Source organism: Marmota monax, unplaced genomic scaffold, assembly GCF_021218885.2.
Source record: "Marmota monax isolate L192 unplaced genomic scaffold, Marmota_monax_Labrador192_F-V1.1 WCK01_AAM20220418_F8-fsc00153, whole genome shotgun sequence".
Lineage (NCBI taxonomy): Eukaryota > Metazoa > Chordata > Mammalia > Rodentia > Sciuridae > Marmota > Marmota monax.
Window position 1 is genome coordinate 3,853,917 of NW_026692146.1, and position 19,298 is coordinate 3,873,214.

Consider the following 19,298-nt stretch of genomic DNA (forward strand, 5'->3'; position numbering starts at 1 on the left):
GGAGGTACCTGAGGAGGATGACTGTTTTGGCTTATGTTTGTTCCCTAGCACTTAGATTTATGGTTGCCACCCCCCGCAACCCACTCCACCCCAAGAAAATGAAGGTTCAGTGACTCTAGGAACCTACCTGCTTTCATCTCCCCAAGGGATTTGTTCACACACTATTTGGTAGGCACTTACAGAGTGCCTCTGAGGCACTGGGGATCCTTCACTGCCTGAGGGGTTCCACCACCAGGTCAGTAGCTGGAATCCAAGGCCATGTGGCCATCATGCAGTTAAGAAGTAGGAAGGGCCCCTGCCATGGCTTATGCACCTTGTCCCAGACTCCTTGCTCTAGGGCTTCACTGGCCATCTGAGAGATGCCTAGTGAGTCCAAATGTGATCAATTTCTATTATGAGAAAAGTAGGTGACCTAGGGTATTTGGCAGGGCAAACCTTGGCTTAGGACCCCTGCTCTGCCATTTGATGGCTGATAGCTTTGTCAATCACATTAACTCTCAGCCTTAGTTTCCCTTTGTGAAATGACAGTAATAGACCGTCCTCTTCTTAGGCTGATGAGAATATGAAGATTTGGAATCTCCTCCTGGTTTTGCATAACCTGTGGGAAGCATGTAGCCTGATGATTTCACTTGAACCAGGGAATCCAGGCCACTGGCTTCAGGACTTGGTGCTATCTAATTATAGCCTCCTTGGGCAGGTTCCTTGGCCTTGGCTTTGACCTGTGTCACTCAGGCTGCAGGGGTTCTATTTTCAGTTGAGGAAGTAGCAAAAAAGGGTTAGGGACTCACTTAAGGTCATTCCAGGTTCAAAAGTAGAAAGAATCAGTGCCCCAGAGGTCAGGCCTGGGTGACCATTATGAAGAAAATACAACGCGTCCTGTGTTCCCTTTCCCCTGCATCAGGAGCTCCCAGGCCCAGCAGGCCCAGTCCTGGTTGTGACACTTCTCCTCTGAGAAGCTCTTAACTGCACACCCTTGTTGACTGGAGTTCATGTCTGCAGTGAGGTGCTGGCCTGGAGTGGGTCGGCTGCTTCCCATCTGTGCACCCCTTCGCCCTGGCTGGCCCTTGGTGGTGGTTTCCTCTGAAAGCTTTTCCTTTCCCAAACCTCTGCAGCCCCCTCCCTGGCTGCCTGTCTGGGACCACACAGCAGAGCCCTAGAAGAAACAGATGGCAATTTGGGTCCTGGCTCCTGGGCTGGGAAGGGGGCCGTGGGTCTTGGGTGTAGCATGGTGTTTCCTCTGAAGGATTGGAGTTCTGTCCTGTGGTTCTCTCACATTGGCCTTTATTTCCTGCAGGGTCAGGATATGTATGGAGAGACTGAGGCCACTGAGAGCTTTGACGACCTGGAAGCAGAGGTCCACTTCTCAGGGACACAGGCGTCTGGATCTTCTGCAGATTTCTCTGTCACCTCCACTCTTGACCAGTCATTGTCTCCTCCTCTGGGTCATGCCCACAGCGAGGGCCCAGCTCCTGCCTATGTTGCCAGTGGACCCTTTAGGGAAACTGGGCTCCCGGGCCAGGGAGCCTCCCCTCTGGGCAGAGTTAACGGGAGACTCTTTGCAGAACCCAGAGACTTATTCTCTGCCCCCGGCTTCCAGCGAAGGTTCTTCCACCAGGACCAGTCCCCAGTGGGGGGCCTCACGGCTGAGGACATTGAGAAGGCCCGGCAGGCCAAGGGTCGCCCTGAGAGCAAACCACACAAGCAGATGGTGTGTCTGGGAGGCCTCTTGGTGTGGGGCTGGGCGGTTCCCACTCACAGTGGTATTGATGTCAGCTTCCCGTTTGGGGATTTTTTGTGGGTGTTGTGGTTGGGTTTTTAGGAATGTGGTGGCCTCTTGGTGGAATGTGCTATCAGGTAGAACTGCTGCCTTTTGGGGTGGAATGGGATGTGGGGGCAGTGTGAACCCCCCGAGGTTGGTCTTATCCCTGTTTGCTGATTATATAAGTCTTTCTCTTCTCCCTTCAGCTCAGTGAGCGGGCTCGGGAGCGGAAGGTGCCAGTTACACGAATTGGGCGGCTGGCCAACTTTGGAGGTAAGGTGGCCGTGTGTGCTCTGCTGCCAAATCAGTCCTGGACAAGGAAAGCTGGGGCTACTGTGGGGCCTGCATGGAGGTGGGAGTGGGTGGGGACCCAGCCATGTTCTGGGATGGGGGAGCAGGTGGAGGTATCTGCCCTTGCATTGACTGTTGGGGGAATGGATGTTTTCTACAGGCTGATGACCCAGTTTCTGGTTCCTAGCTCTGTCTGGGCTCACCCCTAGGGCTGGAGTGTGACTGATCCCTTGCCATGAGCTGCAGCCTGAACTCCTTGGCAGGTCTCACTTGGGAGGGGGAGTCTCTGCAGCATCATCCTTTCCTCCTGCCCTAGCCTCACTCCTGATAGCTGTTTGGAAGCCTCTCCAGGAAGGAGGCTGCTTTCGAAGTCTCTTCCATCATACATGCTGGTCATCAGTGCTGCCTCTTCTCTTTTAAAAGCCCCCCTGTACTAGTCCGCTTCCCCATCACTGTGATACGATACCCGAGATAATCAACTTAAAAGGGGGAAAGATTTATTTTGGCACATGATTTCAGAAGTTTCATTCCATGGTAGCTTGAGTCTGTTTACTTTGGGCCTGTGGTGACCCAGTACCTTGTGGCAAGGGCATGTGTCAGGAAGAGCTGCTCACTTCATGGTTGTCAGGAAGTGAAGAGATAGGAGGGGCCAGAGTCCTGGTATTCCCTTCAAGGGCACACCGCTGATGGCCTAACTTCCTTTCACTAGGCCCCACCTCCTAAAGGTCCACAGATGGAGACTGAGCCTCTAACACATGGTCCTTTGAGAGTACTCAAGGTCTGGATATGGCATCCGTCCTTCTTGTCCAGGACTGGCTGTTGGCAGGGGCCCACACACTGCTCTCCCGACAGCAAGGTGCTCAGGAGTTGGACCAGCGTGTGTGTTCTATGTTAAGTGTACAGAGCAGACTAAGCTAATTGGGTAGTTTTCCCAGTGGTAATGTTTTGTTCCATAATTGTCATCTTAAAATTTGGCATCCTCTGCTTCTTTACTGTTCAAGAATTTAGTAAAAAAGTGCCATTTGGGTTAAAGCACGGGTTAGCCTTTCAAGCAGTTCCTCATAGGCCATAATAACTTCCTGGGGTTCTTCCACCAGAATGTGTTTGAGAGTCACTGTCATGATGGCCTTTGATGGTCCCGCAGAGACTTGGCCTGCTCCTCCCTTTGCACGTGGCCAGTAGTTGTCCAGCACTTATTTCTGTTCCTGGAGGTTCTCCTTGTCCCTGTGAGTTGGAGGCAGAACACCTGTGGTTTTCCTCTGTAACCCTCCTCCTCCTTGCTTCACTGTCGCCTAAGGTGAGCCCTGTGCCCAGGAGGCTGAGCTGACTGTTTTAGGCTGGGTGTGATCCTCTTCTGGGAGTCTGCGAGGGGCAGGAGAAGAGGCAGTGGGGTAATGAAAGCCTCTGTTTGGGAAACGTGGCCAGAATGAAAGTCTTGATGGCAAATTAGAATTCGACGCAACACATGAAGCCCAGGTAAGGCTGGCAGGTTAGGGGCAAGACTGAAGTGGAAGGAGTTACATGGGAAGATGTGGAGGAAAAAGAACAACACAGGGTGGACAGCTCTCAGAGGGTGGTGATATGGGCAGCCAGAGGGAGCCTGGGTTGGGGTGAGGAGAAGCCCTGGTCTTGGCAGGAGCTTTGCACAGTCAGAGGCCTCTTGAGCCTTTGTTGACAGCACCTGGAGCCATCCTGGGGAGTGTGCTGGAGGTTGCCTACAGCTGTGATGTGGAGCAGCCCACATTGTTGTCCAAGCAATCGGCAGGTAATATTTCAGGTTGGAGTTGGCAGGATTGGAGCAAACAGGAGCCCGGTCATGAAAGAATGTGCTCTTCTGGCCTCAAAGGCAAAGTTGCAGCCATCTGTCCCACCCAAAGGGTTTCAAACTGTAAATTATGACCTTTTAATGAATGCAAAGTCAAAAAGTCAATTAAGTGGACGTAACTCAGTGGTAGAGCACTTGCCTTGCCTGTGCCAGGCCCTGAGTCCGAGCCACAGCACACACCACACCACACCACAGAATTAGTATCATTGATCCTTATAACCATACACATTAAGAAAGGATTATTTTTGTTTCGGAGACATGGACACACGGTGTAAGTGTGCCCTTCTCCACGGTGTGAAACGCTCACTGGTGAGTCCACACAGTTTGAAGCAGTGTTGTTCTACCTAGTTCTGAAAATACTTCTCACCTTTTCCCCCCCATTAGAGGTGACATGTTTTGAAACGTAGACTGATAGGGGATGAGTTTTTACGATGGAAGTAGGAAGGAAGGGGCTTGCTGTAGATCTGAGGCAGGTAGCGTTGCTGAAGGGACGCAGACAGGTGTTTGAGGAGGTTAGCTGCAGGTGGTTTGCAATTTCAGTGGCTCTTTTTGATGCTGAGATGTTGATTGAAATCCTAAGTCCAGTTTGGCTATGAGACATTATGACTATGACGCTATGGGCAGCATGGTCTTTGGATATTAGAGTTTGCTAAAGAAATTGTGAAACATAGGGTCATTTATTGGATTTGGGGTCAGAACTGAACTTCAGGTAACTGCAGAAGAACAAAGGACCTTTATCCTCCCAAGATAAAGGATGAGAGGGTGAATACCTCAGTTTTGTGAAAGCTTGCTGTACCTCTTGGTTTCCAGACAATGGTCGAGACCCTGCTGTGGCTTGCCAGGGGTAGTGCAGAGCGTCCCATGGTGGTGATGCCCTTGGTCACTTGGTTGGAGGAGGGTGGCAGAGTAGTAGGGGCTGGTGGGTCAGGGAATGTCCACCCCCTCTGTGCAGAGTCATATTCTCCAGCCTACTGGCATGAAACCTCCTTTGCTGATAGGGCTGTGTCTAAGGCTGACCCTGTTAGGTCTCACTTCAAGGACTATCATGCAGTGACACCAGGGTGCCCAGGGACTTTTTCTTCCTGCTAGTCCTCTTCCAGGTGCGTGTTGACTGCAGTGAGATAGATGAGCTCTGGATGCAGAAGAAAAGGTGCAGCCTGCCTCTGCTTTCTCAGGAGGAATCTTGAAAAGGGGCTTTTTGTGTATTTTGCTGCCCAGAAACTCGGTGTCACAGGTGAGAGTATTGTTATTCTCTGTAGCTACAGAGGAGGACGCTGAGCTAGGACATTGTCCAGGCCACATGCATGTTTGTGACAGCCCTAGGACCTCAGCCCAGGCCTCTGTCATGTATGTGGAAGACTGAGCTGACTGGCCCTGTGGTTAGGCCACCTTGTTCCCCCGACAGCCAGCAGAGGAGCCGTGTGAGATGTCCCCACCTCTTCGCTTGTCCTCTTATGGGAATGGAGGACAGATCTGAGAATCTGTGAGAACAAGCCTTGGAGAACTTCTCTCCTGCTCTTTCCTGTTTCCCTTGCTTCTGTGTGGAGGCTGAAGCCCCCTCCCCAGGCCCTGTCTTCTCCTGGGGCTCAGGGTGGCTGTAGGATGCCAGATGGTGGTAGAGACAGAGACTGCATCACCAAGGATTCTGGAAGCAAAGGAAAATATCCCTGACCCTGTACTGTGTGTGGATCAGATGGATCATTCGATGTGTTAAGGAAAACAGGACCTGGGCTTGGGGTGCCGTTCAGTGGTAGAGTGCTTATGCAGCATGTGTAAGGCCCTGGGTTCTGTCCCAGCACTGCAAAAAAAAAAAAAAAAAAAAAGGCTCAGGACAGTGGCTGGCACAGTGTGTCATGTGAGTGTGCTGCTGGGGTCATCCTTAGGTACGTGTGCCCCTTGCCACTGCAGCCTCCCTTCACCTTGCGGTGTGAACAGGTGAAGCCAAGGCTGCAGGATCACTGCACTGTGGGTGTGTCTGCCCTCAAGTGCTTTCCATCCAGCTTCTCAGAAAGGGCCCCGTTTGTTAGGAGGCGTTTTGTGTTTTGCTTTTTTCACTTCCGGTATCTGGGAAGAATCCCAGGGACTACTCAGGGAGGACCTTGCTTGGCTCTGACCTCCAGAGGGACTGGAGGGAGGAAGAGGCCTATCAGGGGAGGCCTGGGCTCCCAGATATCATCACCCTGAGCAGGCCCAGGGTGCCCTGGCTTTGGGGAGCCCTGCTCCCTGCTACTCCTTACTGCAGAACCTTCTTTGTGAGAGAGATGGCAGGAGCTTTCTCAGAGCAGGCAGCACCTTCATAGGCCAGGAGGGAGGCTTGGCTGCTGACAGGGACCTTGGGGATATTTTTCTTCAGGACTTCTTTTGTGGGCTAAGCATCTTAGAACAGGGAGAGGTGCTCTTTCCTGAGGTCTCAGGGTGCAGAGGTGGGACCCTCCTGGAGGGGCAGAAATTTGAGTGTGGGCACCTCATGAGGATGGGGGGGCATCCTAGCTGAGCCATCCATCTTCCTGGAACTGCCACCAAGTCCCACCTATTTCTGGAAAAATGCAGAACTAGCTGGGGTTCTGAGAGTCCCAGGTCCAGGATAGGTGTGTGTGGGAGGAGCCAATTTATTCTAGATTCATTGAGAGCAGGAGCTGGAGAGGCCAAGGTCAAAGCTTTTGGCCACCTGGGCTCATTTTCATTAGCTGGGCTGTCTGCTGTGGGGAACCTGTCTGTCTGTGTGGCACTGGGACTGTCCTGGGGGACATATAGGGCCATTGAAGAGGCCTGAGCTCTCCTTTGTAGAATGTCCCTTTGAGGATTTGTTTAATGACAGGTTCTTATCATTACGGAGCATTGGCTCTGTCTGGGAGCATGGAAATGGCCAATTTGACAGAACATTTGAGGGGTTCAGCCACAGGGTAATGGGGGAACATACTTCTGCCTGCAAGGGACCAGGCTGAATGACTGACCTCTGATGACATCTGCCTCTTTTGTGGACTTGTCTCTGGACTTGGTCTAGGCAGAGAAGAATCTGGATGCAGAAAAACATTACTGAAGATTGCTAAGGTGTGAAGGTCAATATTATCTGCTATCTTACTAAGATAGCGAGCAGGGTAGGGTGAAGTAGGCAGGTGGTAGAAAATTAATGTTTAATCAGGGACTCCGCCTCCCAGCTCTGTGCCCAGTGCCCTCTGGAGCTGGGGCTAGAGATACGTCAAAGAGAAGACAGCTGGTGTACCCACCAACATCTAGACCTGCCCTCGGTGGTGTGTTTACTCTCCTGCCTAAGGACATTTACAGAAGCTGGCTTCTTCCTGCAGTTGCCAGAGCTTGACTTGGTGACAGTATATTGCTTCCAGTACACTGAGCCTTTGAAATGTGTCTGGTCTAAAATGCTGAGAGTATATATAATCCATTCAGTATTTTGAAGACTTAGTATAAATGCATACAAATGTAAAATATCTCTAATAATTTTATGTTTATTACTTATTGACATGATTCTATTTTGGATATATTGGGTTAAATGAGATATATTAGAATTCATTTCAGATATTTCTTGCTTTTTTTAAAGTGGAGCTATTAGAAAATTTAAAGTATCTATGGCTTATGTTAGATTTCTTTTGCTTGGCACTGGCCTGACCATTTTGAATAGGCTCACTGTAAATAAAACGCTCTTATAAAAATACCATTTGTAACAAACAGTACCCTGTGCCTGCCCTCCTGTGAGCACTTTTACCCCTTCAATCCTCACAACCTGGGGTGAGGCAGGAGCTGCTGTCACAGCCCATGAAGTGGAGGGTGCACTGCCACCTAGTGGTTGGTAAAATGTATTGAAAAACATTTTTTAAATTGAGTTAAGTTCTGACTTTTAAATTTCTTTTTCATGAGATACACTTTTTAGTAAATAGAATATTTTCTTAAAAGTAATGCATCATCACTATAGAAAATTTGTAAAATGAAGATATGGATGTAGATTCCCTTGCTTCTTAAACAGCACCCAGTGGCAGCCACCCATTCTGGGCAGGTTGTGCTCCTGGAGGCTGCTCACCCTGAGGCTGCTCATCCTTGGGCAGATGGTATCTTTCCTCCAAGTCAGCGTGCTCATCACATGCTCATCATTTTCTCCACTAATTGTGTGCCTGCCCTGGGCAGCCAGCAAGAAGTGAGTTTGAAGTGAGAAGACACAGACCCTGAGCAGCTGCAGGGGCTCTCTCTGATGCAGGCTGAACCTGCTGGGCTCCAGGAGATGGGTTTTACTGAACGGTGGGGACTGTCCATGATTTTACTTGTGGACAAACAGGGTGTTAATGAGTTTTGATTTACAAGATTGCAGAAGGGATTGCGAGGGCCCTGCTGTCCTCAGACTACTGTCAGTGCTGGCTACCAGGAGGGCAAGGGGGGAACTGCAGCTCCCTCAAGTCCCCGTGGGCTTGTGATGGGGACAATCTTTCTTCTGAGTTTGCAGATGGTTCCAGCTCCCCCCACCGATTGCTTTACATTACTGCAGGGATTCCTTAGAGAATTCTAGGTTCCTGGAGGCTTTTCCTCCAGACTTGAAGCCGGTGGTACATGCCTCAGTGGGTGCCCTCTGTTGCCAGGTGCCTTGGCCCACAGACCATGCCTGGTCCATCTTCCCATTTGTGCCTGTTCTTCTCAATGTGTTTCCAGCAGGTGCCACCTGGGGGTCTGTGTGTCTGCCCCAGGTCTGTAGGTTACCAGAGGTGATGGAGGTGGGGGATGCACAGACTTTTTCACAGGAAACACCTCCCTAATGTTCTCTTGAAACCACTAATGGCTATTTCCCACCCCATCCCCCTTTTCAAAATACCGAGTGCCAGCAAGAGGGTTCCTGGTGAGCTACAGCAGTGTCTGCCTGGACCTGGTGGCAATGGTGGCCCCAGCCCTGTGTGAGCACTTAGTGTCTGTTCCCTCCTCCTTCCTTGCAGGTCTGGCCGTGGGCCTGGGCTTTGGGGCACTGGCAGAGGTTGCCAAGAAGAGTCTGCGCCCTGAGACCACAGGTGAGCTAGACCCTATGTGGGAGGGGCAGAGGGGCTCTGGAATAAGGAGCCCATTGGCTCCCAGGGCTCCAGAACTAGGAGCCTGGGTGTCCTTACAATCAGATTCTCCTGCTCTAGAGTGTTTGCAGCTGGAAGGCAGCATTCTCCAGCCCCAGCTGGCCACCCAGCCAGCCCTTGCTGGTTCCCTCTGGCTGCCCACATACCCACTTCACACCTACTACCATCTTGTGCTCTGCACTCACTTCCTGTCTTGCTCTCCCAGGTGCCTCTGGGGTCGGTTGGTCTGGCCTGTCAGGTGCCCTCTTCCCTGTGGGTAAAGATGTAGGTGTTTGGGACAGACCCACAGGGTCCTTTCCTTGCCGACTCTGACCTGGGGAGGGCATAGCTTCTCCAGAGACTCTGGTCTCTGGGGCAGAGATCACAAAACCTTTGTCCTCTGCCTCCCAGGTCCAGGACCACAGTCAGGTCAGAATGATTGTGTAGAACACTGGTGTGGTGGCCAGTTGTGGGCTGGGCACTCTGGAGAGTGTTCTGTAGACTGACCACACTGAAGCCCTGGGGAGCACCAGATGTTGTGATGGTTGCCAGGGGGAGCAGTTGAGGCTCCGGCTGCCTCCTATCTTGGATGTGCCAATGTACCCGCCTCCCCAGACTTCTCCAGAAAGGGTTAGAAAGGTGGCTATGAAGTCAACCCAGCAGAGTTGTACCTAAGCAGGCTCCTGGGGCTGTCATGGGCAGCACGATAGAGCTGTCTGCTCGATGGATTTCCCAAATATACTTGTAGTTCCAGGCTGGGCTCCTCTCGGTTCTTTCAGGACACATCAGCTCATTATGGTGACTCACACCTCCATCCCCGCCCAGGGGGCCCTCTTGCCAGCTACCTGGATGACCCACTTCAACTGTAGACTCTTCCTCTGGGGATAGGGCATTAGCCCCATTCCCACAGACACCTGAGGACTGGGGACACGGGGCACCTTGTGCGTCCTTAGAAGGGCCCTGGAGGATGGAGGAATTAGCATGGATATTTTTAGTGCTGGTGCTAAAACACTTTGGGATATGAAGCCTAGGTTTCTCTGGAACGAGAAGCCAGGGCTCCCCAGGGCCAGCACCCCTCCTGCCCGCAGCCCAGAGCTGGCTGTTCTCCACCCAACCTCTTCAAGTAGAAAAGAGGCCAGCCTGGCTCCAAGGTTGCAGTTGGTGTCCTTTGTCAGGGACAGTGGTAACCTGAAGCTGAGGGTGAAGGGGCCCAAGTTCATTAGTCCTGCAAGTAGGGGCTCCAGTCAGGGTGGGATGCCCTGGGCAAACCCCATGTTGCACTCCACCTGCCTGAGCAGGCCAGCTGAGCTCTGCCCTGTGGGACTGCTCTGGCATTGGGGGGTATGCCACTATGCCTATGGCGCGTCCTGACTCCCCTGGGTTATTATGAGCTGGGGGTGTTCCTCCAGCCTGTGAGGATTGGCCAGCTTTGGGGAATGGCTACATGAGAAACCCCAGATTGGGCCAGGCACTGTTCCCCAAACTCAGAAGCTTTGAGGTTAGCCCAGTCCTGGTCTGCATATTGTTAGGAGAAAAACCTCCCTCTTGGGCTTTGTGCAGTGCCCTCTCCCAGGTTCCCTCCCTTTCCTGCCTCTTTAGCCCCAGGCTCCTCAGAGGCTATGAGGGGCTGCCTTCCCTCAGCTCTGGCCCTCTGCTATTGCCAGGGACCCTTCTATCCTTCCAGTGGGTCATAGTTTGGCCCCTCAGGGTAGCTCAGCCTTTTTCTGTGGAGCTAAAATCTCTTACCTTCCCAGACTCCATCCTGCTGTCTGGGACCTGGGAGTAGCCTCACTCTTTCCCACACACCCGCCTGCAGCCGGCAGATCCTCTGTTCCTCTGAGCGTCTCCTCTCCAGAGCCTTCAGGGCTTATGTTCCCTGAGCAGCCCACCTGCCCTGGTTTGTCAGAGTCCATGTTAGACATGGCCCTGGGCAGAGGGAAGGGGCACAGTCCTACTCCGAGCATTGTCTCTCTCATCACATCCCAAAGTTCCAGCACTAACACTAAAAACGCCCTTGCTGAATCGTCTGTCCTTGCCAGGCCCCTAGTGATGGGAGTTGAGGCAGGCGCCAAGCACTGTGGGAGCTGGAGAGGGCAAAGGGGCAGGACAGGCTGGGGCCGAGGGATCTTCTGATCTAACTAGACTCAGAGGAAAGAGGGCAGGAAAAGCCCTGAATGTCACAAGGGCTGAAAGCCCAGCCAGGAGCACCACTGAGGGGGCCCTGGACCCTAAACCCCAGCTCAGGCCTCTCCCCACCTCTGCATGAGGGCAGACTCCACATTTAGGCAGAGGGCCTATTCCCTCTGGCCATGACACTGGCTGGCAGCAGGGTTCAGCTGGCCACCTCTTGCTCTTTGGAGTCATCGCCTGACACCTGGCTACTCTCCAGTGTCACCTGGGACCTTGGGGTTATTGCACGTTCCAATGGCCATCTGGCCGCACTGAGCTGTGGGGCCTGTGGGCAGAGGGGACATGCAGGAACCAGCTGGGCTGGGGCTGTTGACCCTCAGTGCCTGTCCCTTGACTGTAGTCATTTGGCCCAGTGTGGCATATGGACACTGCCCCTCGGGGTGCAGAGGACCTTCTGTCAGTAAACCAGGTGGGGGACACAGACTTGACAGGTTTCCTTGTCTGGTGCTATGGGGGCCTTCCAGCTCTCCTCCCTCTCCTGCCCGCTCCTGTAGCACCTCGTGGAGGGAGAGACCCTGTAGGTGTGTGCATTAGAAGGGGCCAGAGGCGGGTCTGGGGGGCCAGCTGTCCTGGGGAGCCTCGCCGTGTCACAGAGGTGGAGGTGTATGGATTGTGGCGTTAAACTGCGTTACCAGTTGGGTGGGTACCCAGGAGGCCACAGACACTGCCTGAGCTTCCCTCGGTCATGCTTGATGTGGGCTTTTCCTTCATTGCATTCCCAGTGTGTGGTGACCCTTCTGCCCACAGGGAAGAAAGCCGTGCTGGATTCCAGCCCCTTCCTGTCAGAAGCGAATGCAGAGCGCATTGTGAGCACGCTGTGCAAGGTGCGCGGGGCAGCGCTGAAGCTGGGCCAGATGCTGAGCATCCAGGGTGAGTGATGGTGGTCTCTGTTCCTGCTCCAGGGCTCCTGGGTAGCTCAGGTAGGGGACAGTGGTGTAGAGCTTTGGCTCACTGAGAGCTCAGCATTAGGGACTGGGGGTGGGAGGGATATTTGCTGGCCACTGACTTTTGCTTGCCCTGTCCTGGGAGACCAGGCTGGGCAGGGTGTTTGGACAGCGTCTTCCATAGGAGCCTGCTGTCGTGTTTCTTGCTTCTTTGTGGGTGTTTGGGAAGCCCAGATGTTGTCACACATCTCAGCAGTTGACACAAGACTGTCCTCTGCACCCTGTTGTGTTGGTCACAGGGAACTGCTTGAGGACCTCGTGAGCCATGGTGACAGTGGCAGCATTGGGTGTAGGGTCACATTCATGGTTCAGAGAATGGAAGGCAGTGGCCAAGGAGGTTGGCTCCGAGAGGCATTGTCGAGGGGTCCTCTGGCCTTCAGCAGAGTCCCATGGGGAAGAGCAACCACAAAGCAGCACTCAGTGGAAACAGGTTGCCTCCTGGGCAGTCAGACCACTGCCCACCCAAGATCAAACCAGGTGCTAATACTTAAGGTGGTGTGGGGCGTGGGCACCGGTGTCCTGCAGCTGGGTGAGAACTTTCCAGAGGGCCTGTGGGCAGCACGTATCTGCCTTGATCCATCCGTGCTCAGACCTGTGGCTGCCGCGGTCCTGTCCGCTGACTCACTTAAGGGCAGACTTGGGCGGGTGTGCTGGGGGCCGCTGCTGGGCTTCATCCTGGGATTCCTGTGGCTGGCAGCTACATGGGGCCAAAGCATGCAGGGTCGGGCTGGGGAGCTGTGAGGGAACATGCACGTGACTGTCAGGCCACCGACCCCAGCACTGTTCCCAAAGACTTTGGAAAACAACCTTACTGCCTGGGGAGGTGTTTTTGAGACACTGCCCAAGAGAACTAGCAGTGTCCACGTGTTGTGACTCCAAGTAGGAATGAAACATGTAGAAAAAAGGTCAGGGGGACTAGTTGTCTGGTGGTAGTCAGATTCTAGGTGATTTTAATCTTCTTCCATAATGGTAAAAACTTGACATGTTGTGTCTACAGTCACCCCTTCTCAGGTCACTGGGGTGAGTTTGGGCCCCCGCCTGGGCCTTGTAGCTGAGGTCAAAGGGCTTGGAAGGCCAGGCCTTGCAGTTGCTCTCTTGCCCTGTTGCTGCTGGGGAGGGCTGGCGTGGCAGGGGTGCATTTGTCTCTGGAATTGGCTGGCCAGTACCCTAGGAGTGTGCCCACCCCAGGGTAGTGCTCCCAGTGTCCCCTCCAGAGTCCTTGTGCATACCCTCAGGAGCCTGGGTGTGCAAGGTAGGAAAGGTGCCCCAGGGTAGGGTAGGAGGAAGGGCCGCTGTGTGGTCTGGGGCCTGCTGCTTGTCTTGTCTGAACCTCGTATTTCACCATGAGGGGAGGTTGAAGCAGATCTTGGCCTCACAGTGCAGGCTGACTGGTGGCCCCGCCACTAGCCCGGGTTTCCCATGTGCATTCTAGACGACGCCTTCATCAACCCCCATCTGGCCAGGATCTTCGAGCGGGTGCGGCAGAGTGCTGACTTCATGCCACTGAAGCAGATGACGGTGAGGTGGGCGGGGGGTGCCTGCCTGTCAGCTTGGGAGCCTCTCAGGGTGGGACAGGCGGTGAGGCTGCCTGTGCTCATGGCCCTTCCCTGGCCCCTCTGCAGAAAACTCTCAACAATGATCTGGGCCCCAACTGGAGGGACAAGCTGGAGTACTTTGAGGAACGTCCCTTTGCAGCCGCCTCCATTGGGCAGGTGCACTTGGCCCGCATGAAGGGTGGCCGTGAGGTGGCCATGAAGATTCAGGTGGGTGCCTCAGTGTGCATTAGATCCCATGGGAGTGGGTGCTGCAGATGGGGGGGCCAGGGCCCTGCTGTGGCACCTCTGCACCCCACACCCCTCAGCCTTGCAGGTACTGGGTGCTCTAGAAGTTTTTGCTAAAGGAGTGAGTGTGGCTCAGGATGGCTGGGGACAGTGATTGCCTGCCTTTGGGGGCCTAAGCTGAAGGGAGGGGGCTGAGTTGGTGGTGGTTCCTAGGGATGGGACAAATAGAAGGTGGAGAACAGGGTTGTACTGGGTCATAGCTTGGTTAGTCCAAGGTGAGGGGCCTGCACATGGCTGGGAAGTTCAGGGGTGGTAGGGATATTGGCCTCAGGGACCTTCCCCATCTGCCTGGAATAGCTCCCCTTCTCTCCCACGCAGTACCCTGGTGTGGCCCAGAGCATCAACAGTGACGTCAACAACCTTATGACTGTGCTGAACATGAGCAACATGCTTCCAGAAGGTCTGGGGCAGGGTTGCTGGTTAAGGGTAGGAGGCGGGTGGCAGGTGCTTGGGCTGGGCTGTGGGGACTGGATGGGGACTACCCTGCAGAGCCCTTCCCAATCCTGACACCCTCCTCCCTGGCCCAGGCCTGTTCCCTGAGCACCTGATCGATGTGCTGAGGCGTGAGCTGGCCTTGGAGTGTGACTACCAGCGGGAAGCCGCCTGTGCCAGGAAGTTTAGGTGCAGCTCCTTGCTGGGCCCCTTCCCTGTGGGCCCCTCTGGGAGGCACAGGGGGCTGCTCTGGGGATGGAGTTCCCTCCAGCTCTGAGAGTGGTTAGCTTTGGTCAGGACTGGGCCTGTGGCCACATCCTCCTCAGAGAGATCAGGGTCTCTGTCTGTGTGGGGGTGTTCTGGGAGGGTGGGGCTGTGGAGGGTCTAGGGCATGTGTGACCTCCTGCCCGTACCCAGGGAGCTGCTGAAAGACCACCCCTTCTTCTACGTGCCTGAGATTGTGGATGAGCTCTGCAGCCCCCATGTGCTGACCACAGAGCTGGTGTCCGGCTTCCCTCTGGACCAGGCTGAAGGGCTAAGCCAGGAGGTTCGGAACGAGGTGTGTCTTAGCCTGAGTTAGCAGACAGGGTGGGGACTGAGCCATCCCTGCTCTGCTGGCTATTGACATGTGAATGGAGGCCCCAGAGCCCCCAAGGTGCTCCCTGTGGATGGGTGACAGGAGGGCAGCTACCTCTCCTGCTGGGTGGTTCCATTATCTTGGGGTGGAAGGTGGGAGTTAGGAACTTCCCAGGCTGGACTCACAGATCACCAGGCAGTTTGGTACCACTTGATGCAAGCCCCACACCCTGTCTCCAGATCTGCTACAATATACTGGTCCTGTGTCTGAGGGAGCTGTTTGAGTTCCACTTCATGCAGACAGACCCCAACTGGTCCAACTTCTTTTATGACCCTGAGCAGCACAAGGTGAGCCCCAGCCTTTCCCTTGCTTGGGGAACATCATCAGTGGGCAGGAGGCTCTGGGGTCCTCAAGAGATTATCCTCCTCCCATCCCCAGCCAGGCAAACCTTCCTGTGTCTCCATCCTCAGGTGGCTCTTCTGGACTTTGGGGCAACACGGGAATATGACAGATCCTTCACTGACCTCTATATTCAGGTAAAGTTGGGAGAGGGGCCTGGCCTTGCCCCATGTTTTTCTGAGGCTAGGACCAGAGGTTGGGGCCTTAGAGGGTGAAGGAATGATTGGGCTTCTGCTTCCCATTTCGGATGATGGGGATCCCAGTGTGGTCTTGAGGCCAGCAGCACAGGCTGTGGCCTCAAGACCAGGGCTTTTGTGGAAGGAGAGTAGCAGGATGAACATGGGGTGTCCAGTTTTGGGTATTTGGCTCCCTGGGAGCTCAGGAGCATCCTTTCTGTGCTTCTTCACAGATAATTAGGGCTGCTGCTGACAGGGACAGGGAGGCTGTGAAGCAGAAGTCCATAGAGATGAAGTTTCTCACGGGCTATGAGGTCAAGGTGAGTGGTGTTACTGGGGGCTCCATGGAACCTGCTCATGTGGGCACAGCTTCCTGTGGGGTGGATCTAGGTGGGGACATGGACTATTTTTTTCCTTTGAAGCAGAACCTTAGTATATAAAGGGATGAAAACATAGGGTACAGCTTCCCTCCAGGGTCTTCACAAGCTCTTGAGCCTTGTTGGACACAGTCCAACTTAGGACTTGTGCTCTGCATGAACTTCTCGGGGCAGGCACTCAGAGACTGAGGGCAGTGACTCAGTCAGGTGGGAATGCAGGTTTCTATGAGGGAAGCTGGGATGAGGCCCCGGCCCTTTAAATACGTTCCTTTACCCAGAAGCCACCCTGGGAGCAGCACTTTCCTCAGTGCTGGGAAAGGGGATAGAGATCCAAGTCTGGTTTTGGATTCATGCCTAGTAAGACTGTGACTTCAGCAAGTTAGTGTGGGTGACCCTTATTTCTTTTTTCTGAAAAGTGGAGCTATTTACCTCAAAAGCCCTCAGTGGACAGCAGCTCCCATTTTGTTATTTGTGGTGCTTACCCCACCCACCTTGGGTGGTCTGTGGGCTGTCCCTCTCCCATGCCCTGCTGGCAACTAGTTAGCGTCACATGTGCCCAGTGTGGGGGAGAGCAGAGGCCTGCACTAGGCAGGTGACCTCTGGCTGTGTGCTGGGCTGATGCTGGCAGGCTCATTCAGGCCCGTGGACTCTTCTTTCTGGTTAGAACGATTGTCTAAAATCTTTGAACTCAAGTGCCTTCAGTCAGGGCTTATACTCCTTTTTCTGCCACAGACCCCACTACTCCCTTTGGTCTCACCTCAATCCCAGTTGACATTAATGGTTTCCCAGTCTCTGTGGGTTTGAGTTTATGCCTGTTAATCTAGTTAAAAACAACCAGAACCCTCAGTCTTGAATACTAACAGCTTTGATGAGAACTCCGTGCTAGGGCACTGTGGTAGGACCCCCAGGTCTGAGGGATCTTGAGGTTTATCCCTGTTTGCCTTTCTTGTCTTCCCCCAGGCCATGGAAGATGCCCATTTGGATGCCATCCTCATCCTAGGAGAGGCCTTTGCCTCTGATGAGCCCTTTGATTTTGGCACCCAGAGCACCACTGAGAAGATCCACAATCTGATCCCCATCATGCTGAAGCACCGCCTTGTTCCCCCACCTGAGGAGACCTACTCCCTGCACAGGAAGATGGGTGGCTCCTTCCTCATCTGCTCCAAGCTGAAGGCCCGCTTCTCTTGCAAAGCCATGTTTGAAGAGGCCTACAGCAACTACTGCAGGAGGCAGGCCGAGCAGCAGTAGCCAGCTGCTCTGTCATCAGCAGGTGGCCAGCAGATGTGGGTGTGCTGGTGCTCTGCTCGCTCCTCTGCCCGGAGGGAGAGGGTGGGGTGGGTTCTGAGTTGGAGAGGAGGGTGGGGAGCCCACAGTGCTCTAGTGGTTTCCACTGCTGGAGGAGTGGAGGAGAAGTCCAGGAAGGAAAATGAGACCCCACTATTCCATCAGAACCTGCCTGTCATATATTCAGTCCCTGAAATAACTAGGAAAAAAGGCAGTTTTATTTTTTCCCCTTTTTCTAAATTGAATGTTAACCAGAAAAGAGGGGGTTCTTACTTCCTTCAAATCCCTGCCACTGAAACAAAATGAAAAATGGAAGCAGAGAAGCACTTTTGGATTGTGTGTGTGTGTGTTTCTAGATGAGATTTGTGTTTCTGCTGTTTTTGACTCCAGCCTGTGGTCTGGAGCTGGGAGAAATGCCACTCCAAAGAGTGCTGGTGACTGTAGCCATGTCACCTGGGCCTGCTCTGGTTGGGACATCTGAATGTTTCCAGAGAACTGCTGCCACAAGGGGAGAGCCAGGAGCAGCAGAGGGAGAGAGGCCTGCTGTACCCACTAGGGCCTGAGAGGAGATGCACTGCTGCCACCCGCGCGCCAAAAGGGTCAGCATAGGCTGTTTTTTGTACAAATCTTGTTATCAAATTTCAGTTCAATTAAAAAGAAGTGCTTGTGAAAAGTGCTTTGAGGACTGGACCATTTTCTCTGTGCTTTAAGAACTGGGGGGAATGATGGGGGTCCCCCATCATCACCATGGTGATCCTTTCCCTTTACAGGGTGCTCAGATCAGTGTGCCTCTGGGCCTGCACACCTGTTCCCAGCTAAGGCCCTGGACACCTGCACCAGGAGGGCTCAACCACATTCAGGGCTAAGGGGAGGTGGTGCCCCGCCCCCACAACCATCCCTGAAGCCACTGTGCACTGCCATGCTGGCAGCTGTGGAAAGATACATACCTACCTGCAGGGCTGGTGCCAGGTCAAATCACAGCAAAACCTGCTTTAGAGATGGGTACAGTTGAGGGACACTCCTGAAAAGTGGCTTCTCCTGGGGGAAATTTGGGATTGACAAGTACTGGACATGCTGGGTTCCAGGACAGGATAAATAGGTCGGGCTGGTCCCTAGAAGGCCTTCCAATATCACCAGCACCCAGCGGCACCAGCCAGTCCCACATGAGTGCTCATCCTCTTAAAAGGTACAAGTTTTTCTTCAGCACTTCCACAGACCTGGAGCAACCACCATGCAGGGTTCATAGAAGAAGGTCCCCAGCTGGTCCCAGTTTGGTATAGTCTTCTCACTGCAATAACCTGAACAAATAAGGCAAGAATGTGCTGGGGAAGAAGGGGGAAAATAACAAGTATTTGTTTCTCCAAGAACAACTAAGCAGAACTGCCAGGAGAAAAGTTTTTTTTTTTTTTAAAGAGAGAGAGAGAGAGAATTTTTTAATTTTTGGCAGACACAACATCTTTGTTTGTATGTGGTGCTGAGGATCGAACCTGGGCAGCACGCATGCCAGGCGAGTGCGCTACCGCTTGAGCCACATCCCCAGCCCAGGAGAAGAGGGTTTTGAAAGGGAAATTAAGTAGTTTTTTGCATCCCAAGTCTGAGAGCCAGCTGAAAACGATAAGATTCTTGGTTAAGATGATAGTGAAAATCACTAAATTGTAGATAATAATCTTGATCCCTGAGCAATGTCTGCTCTGCACCTGGGCACACATTTCTTTTATACCTATTGTGATTTTTTTCAGTATCGACACCAAATGATTCTCCCTGTTCCTGCATTCATTCACTGAAAGACTCTTTGTATCCCTAACATCCAGTGAAGGGCTGCCCACTGTAACAGTGCAAAAAGTATGTTACTGTTGTTGTTGGTGGTTAACACCAGAATACTAAGCCATAGGCAAACATTCTAAGTATGTCCATGTACTAACTCCTGACACATTTTAGAGGAAAAAACTAAGATTTGGGTTCAGTGACTTGCTGAACATCAGGCACCAAGTGGTGGAACCAGGATTTGGAATAAGACAGTCTGGTCTTATAGCCCATGTTAAGTCCACTCTAAACCAAGGTCTGGCAAACTACAATTCATGGGCCAAGTATGGCCCACTGCATCATTGAAGATTATTGGAACACAGACACTTTGTTCATCATAGCGTCATTTCCGTACTACACT

The 19,298-nt window shown here is 53.1% G+C and overlaps 1 protein-coding gene across 5 annotated transcripts in view; it reads left to right on the forward strand.

The window, feature by feature from the left end:
• The window catches only part of Coq8a (coenzyme Q8A), a 50,622-nt gene extending 32,812 nt beyond the window's left edge, over positions 1-17,810 (forward strand). For all 5 annotated transcript variants that reach the window (XM_058571937.1, XM_046419685.2, XM_046419668.2 and 2 more), the window contains 13 exons: positions 1,295-1,708; positions 1,966-2,032; positions 8,807-8,878; positions 11,852-11,974; positions 13,481-13,566; positions 13,671-13,811; positions 14,208-14,289; positions 14,417-14,510; positions 14,739-14,880; positions 15,138-15,245; positions 15,369-15,434; positions 15,707-15,793; positions 16,811-17,810. In XM_058571937.1, coding sequence (XP_058427920.1) covers positions 1,295-1,708; positions 1,966-2,032; positions 8,807-8,878; positions 11,852-11,974; positions 13,481-13,566; positions 13,671-13,811; positions 14,208-14,289; positions 14,417-14,510; positions 14,739-14,880; positions 15,138-15,245; positions 15,369-15,434; positions 15,707-15,793; positions 16,811-17,098 — 1,770 coding nt within the window. In that variant the 3' untranslated portion in view covers positions 17,099-17,810. The remainder of the gene's footprint in view (positions 1-1,294; positions 1,709-1,965; positions 2,033-8,806; positions 8,879-11,851; positions 11,975-13,480; positions 13,567-13,670; positions 13,812-14,207; positions 14,290-14,416; positions 14,511-14,738; positions 14,881-15,137; positions 15,246-15,368; positions 15,435-15,706; positions 15,794-16,810) is intronic.
• Positions 17,811-19,298: the final 1,488 nt, after the last annotated feature.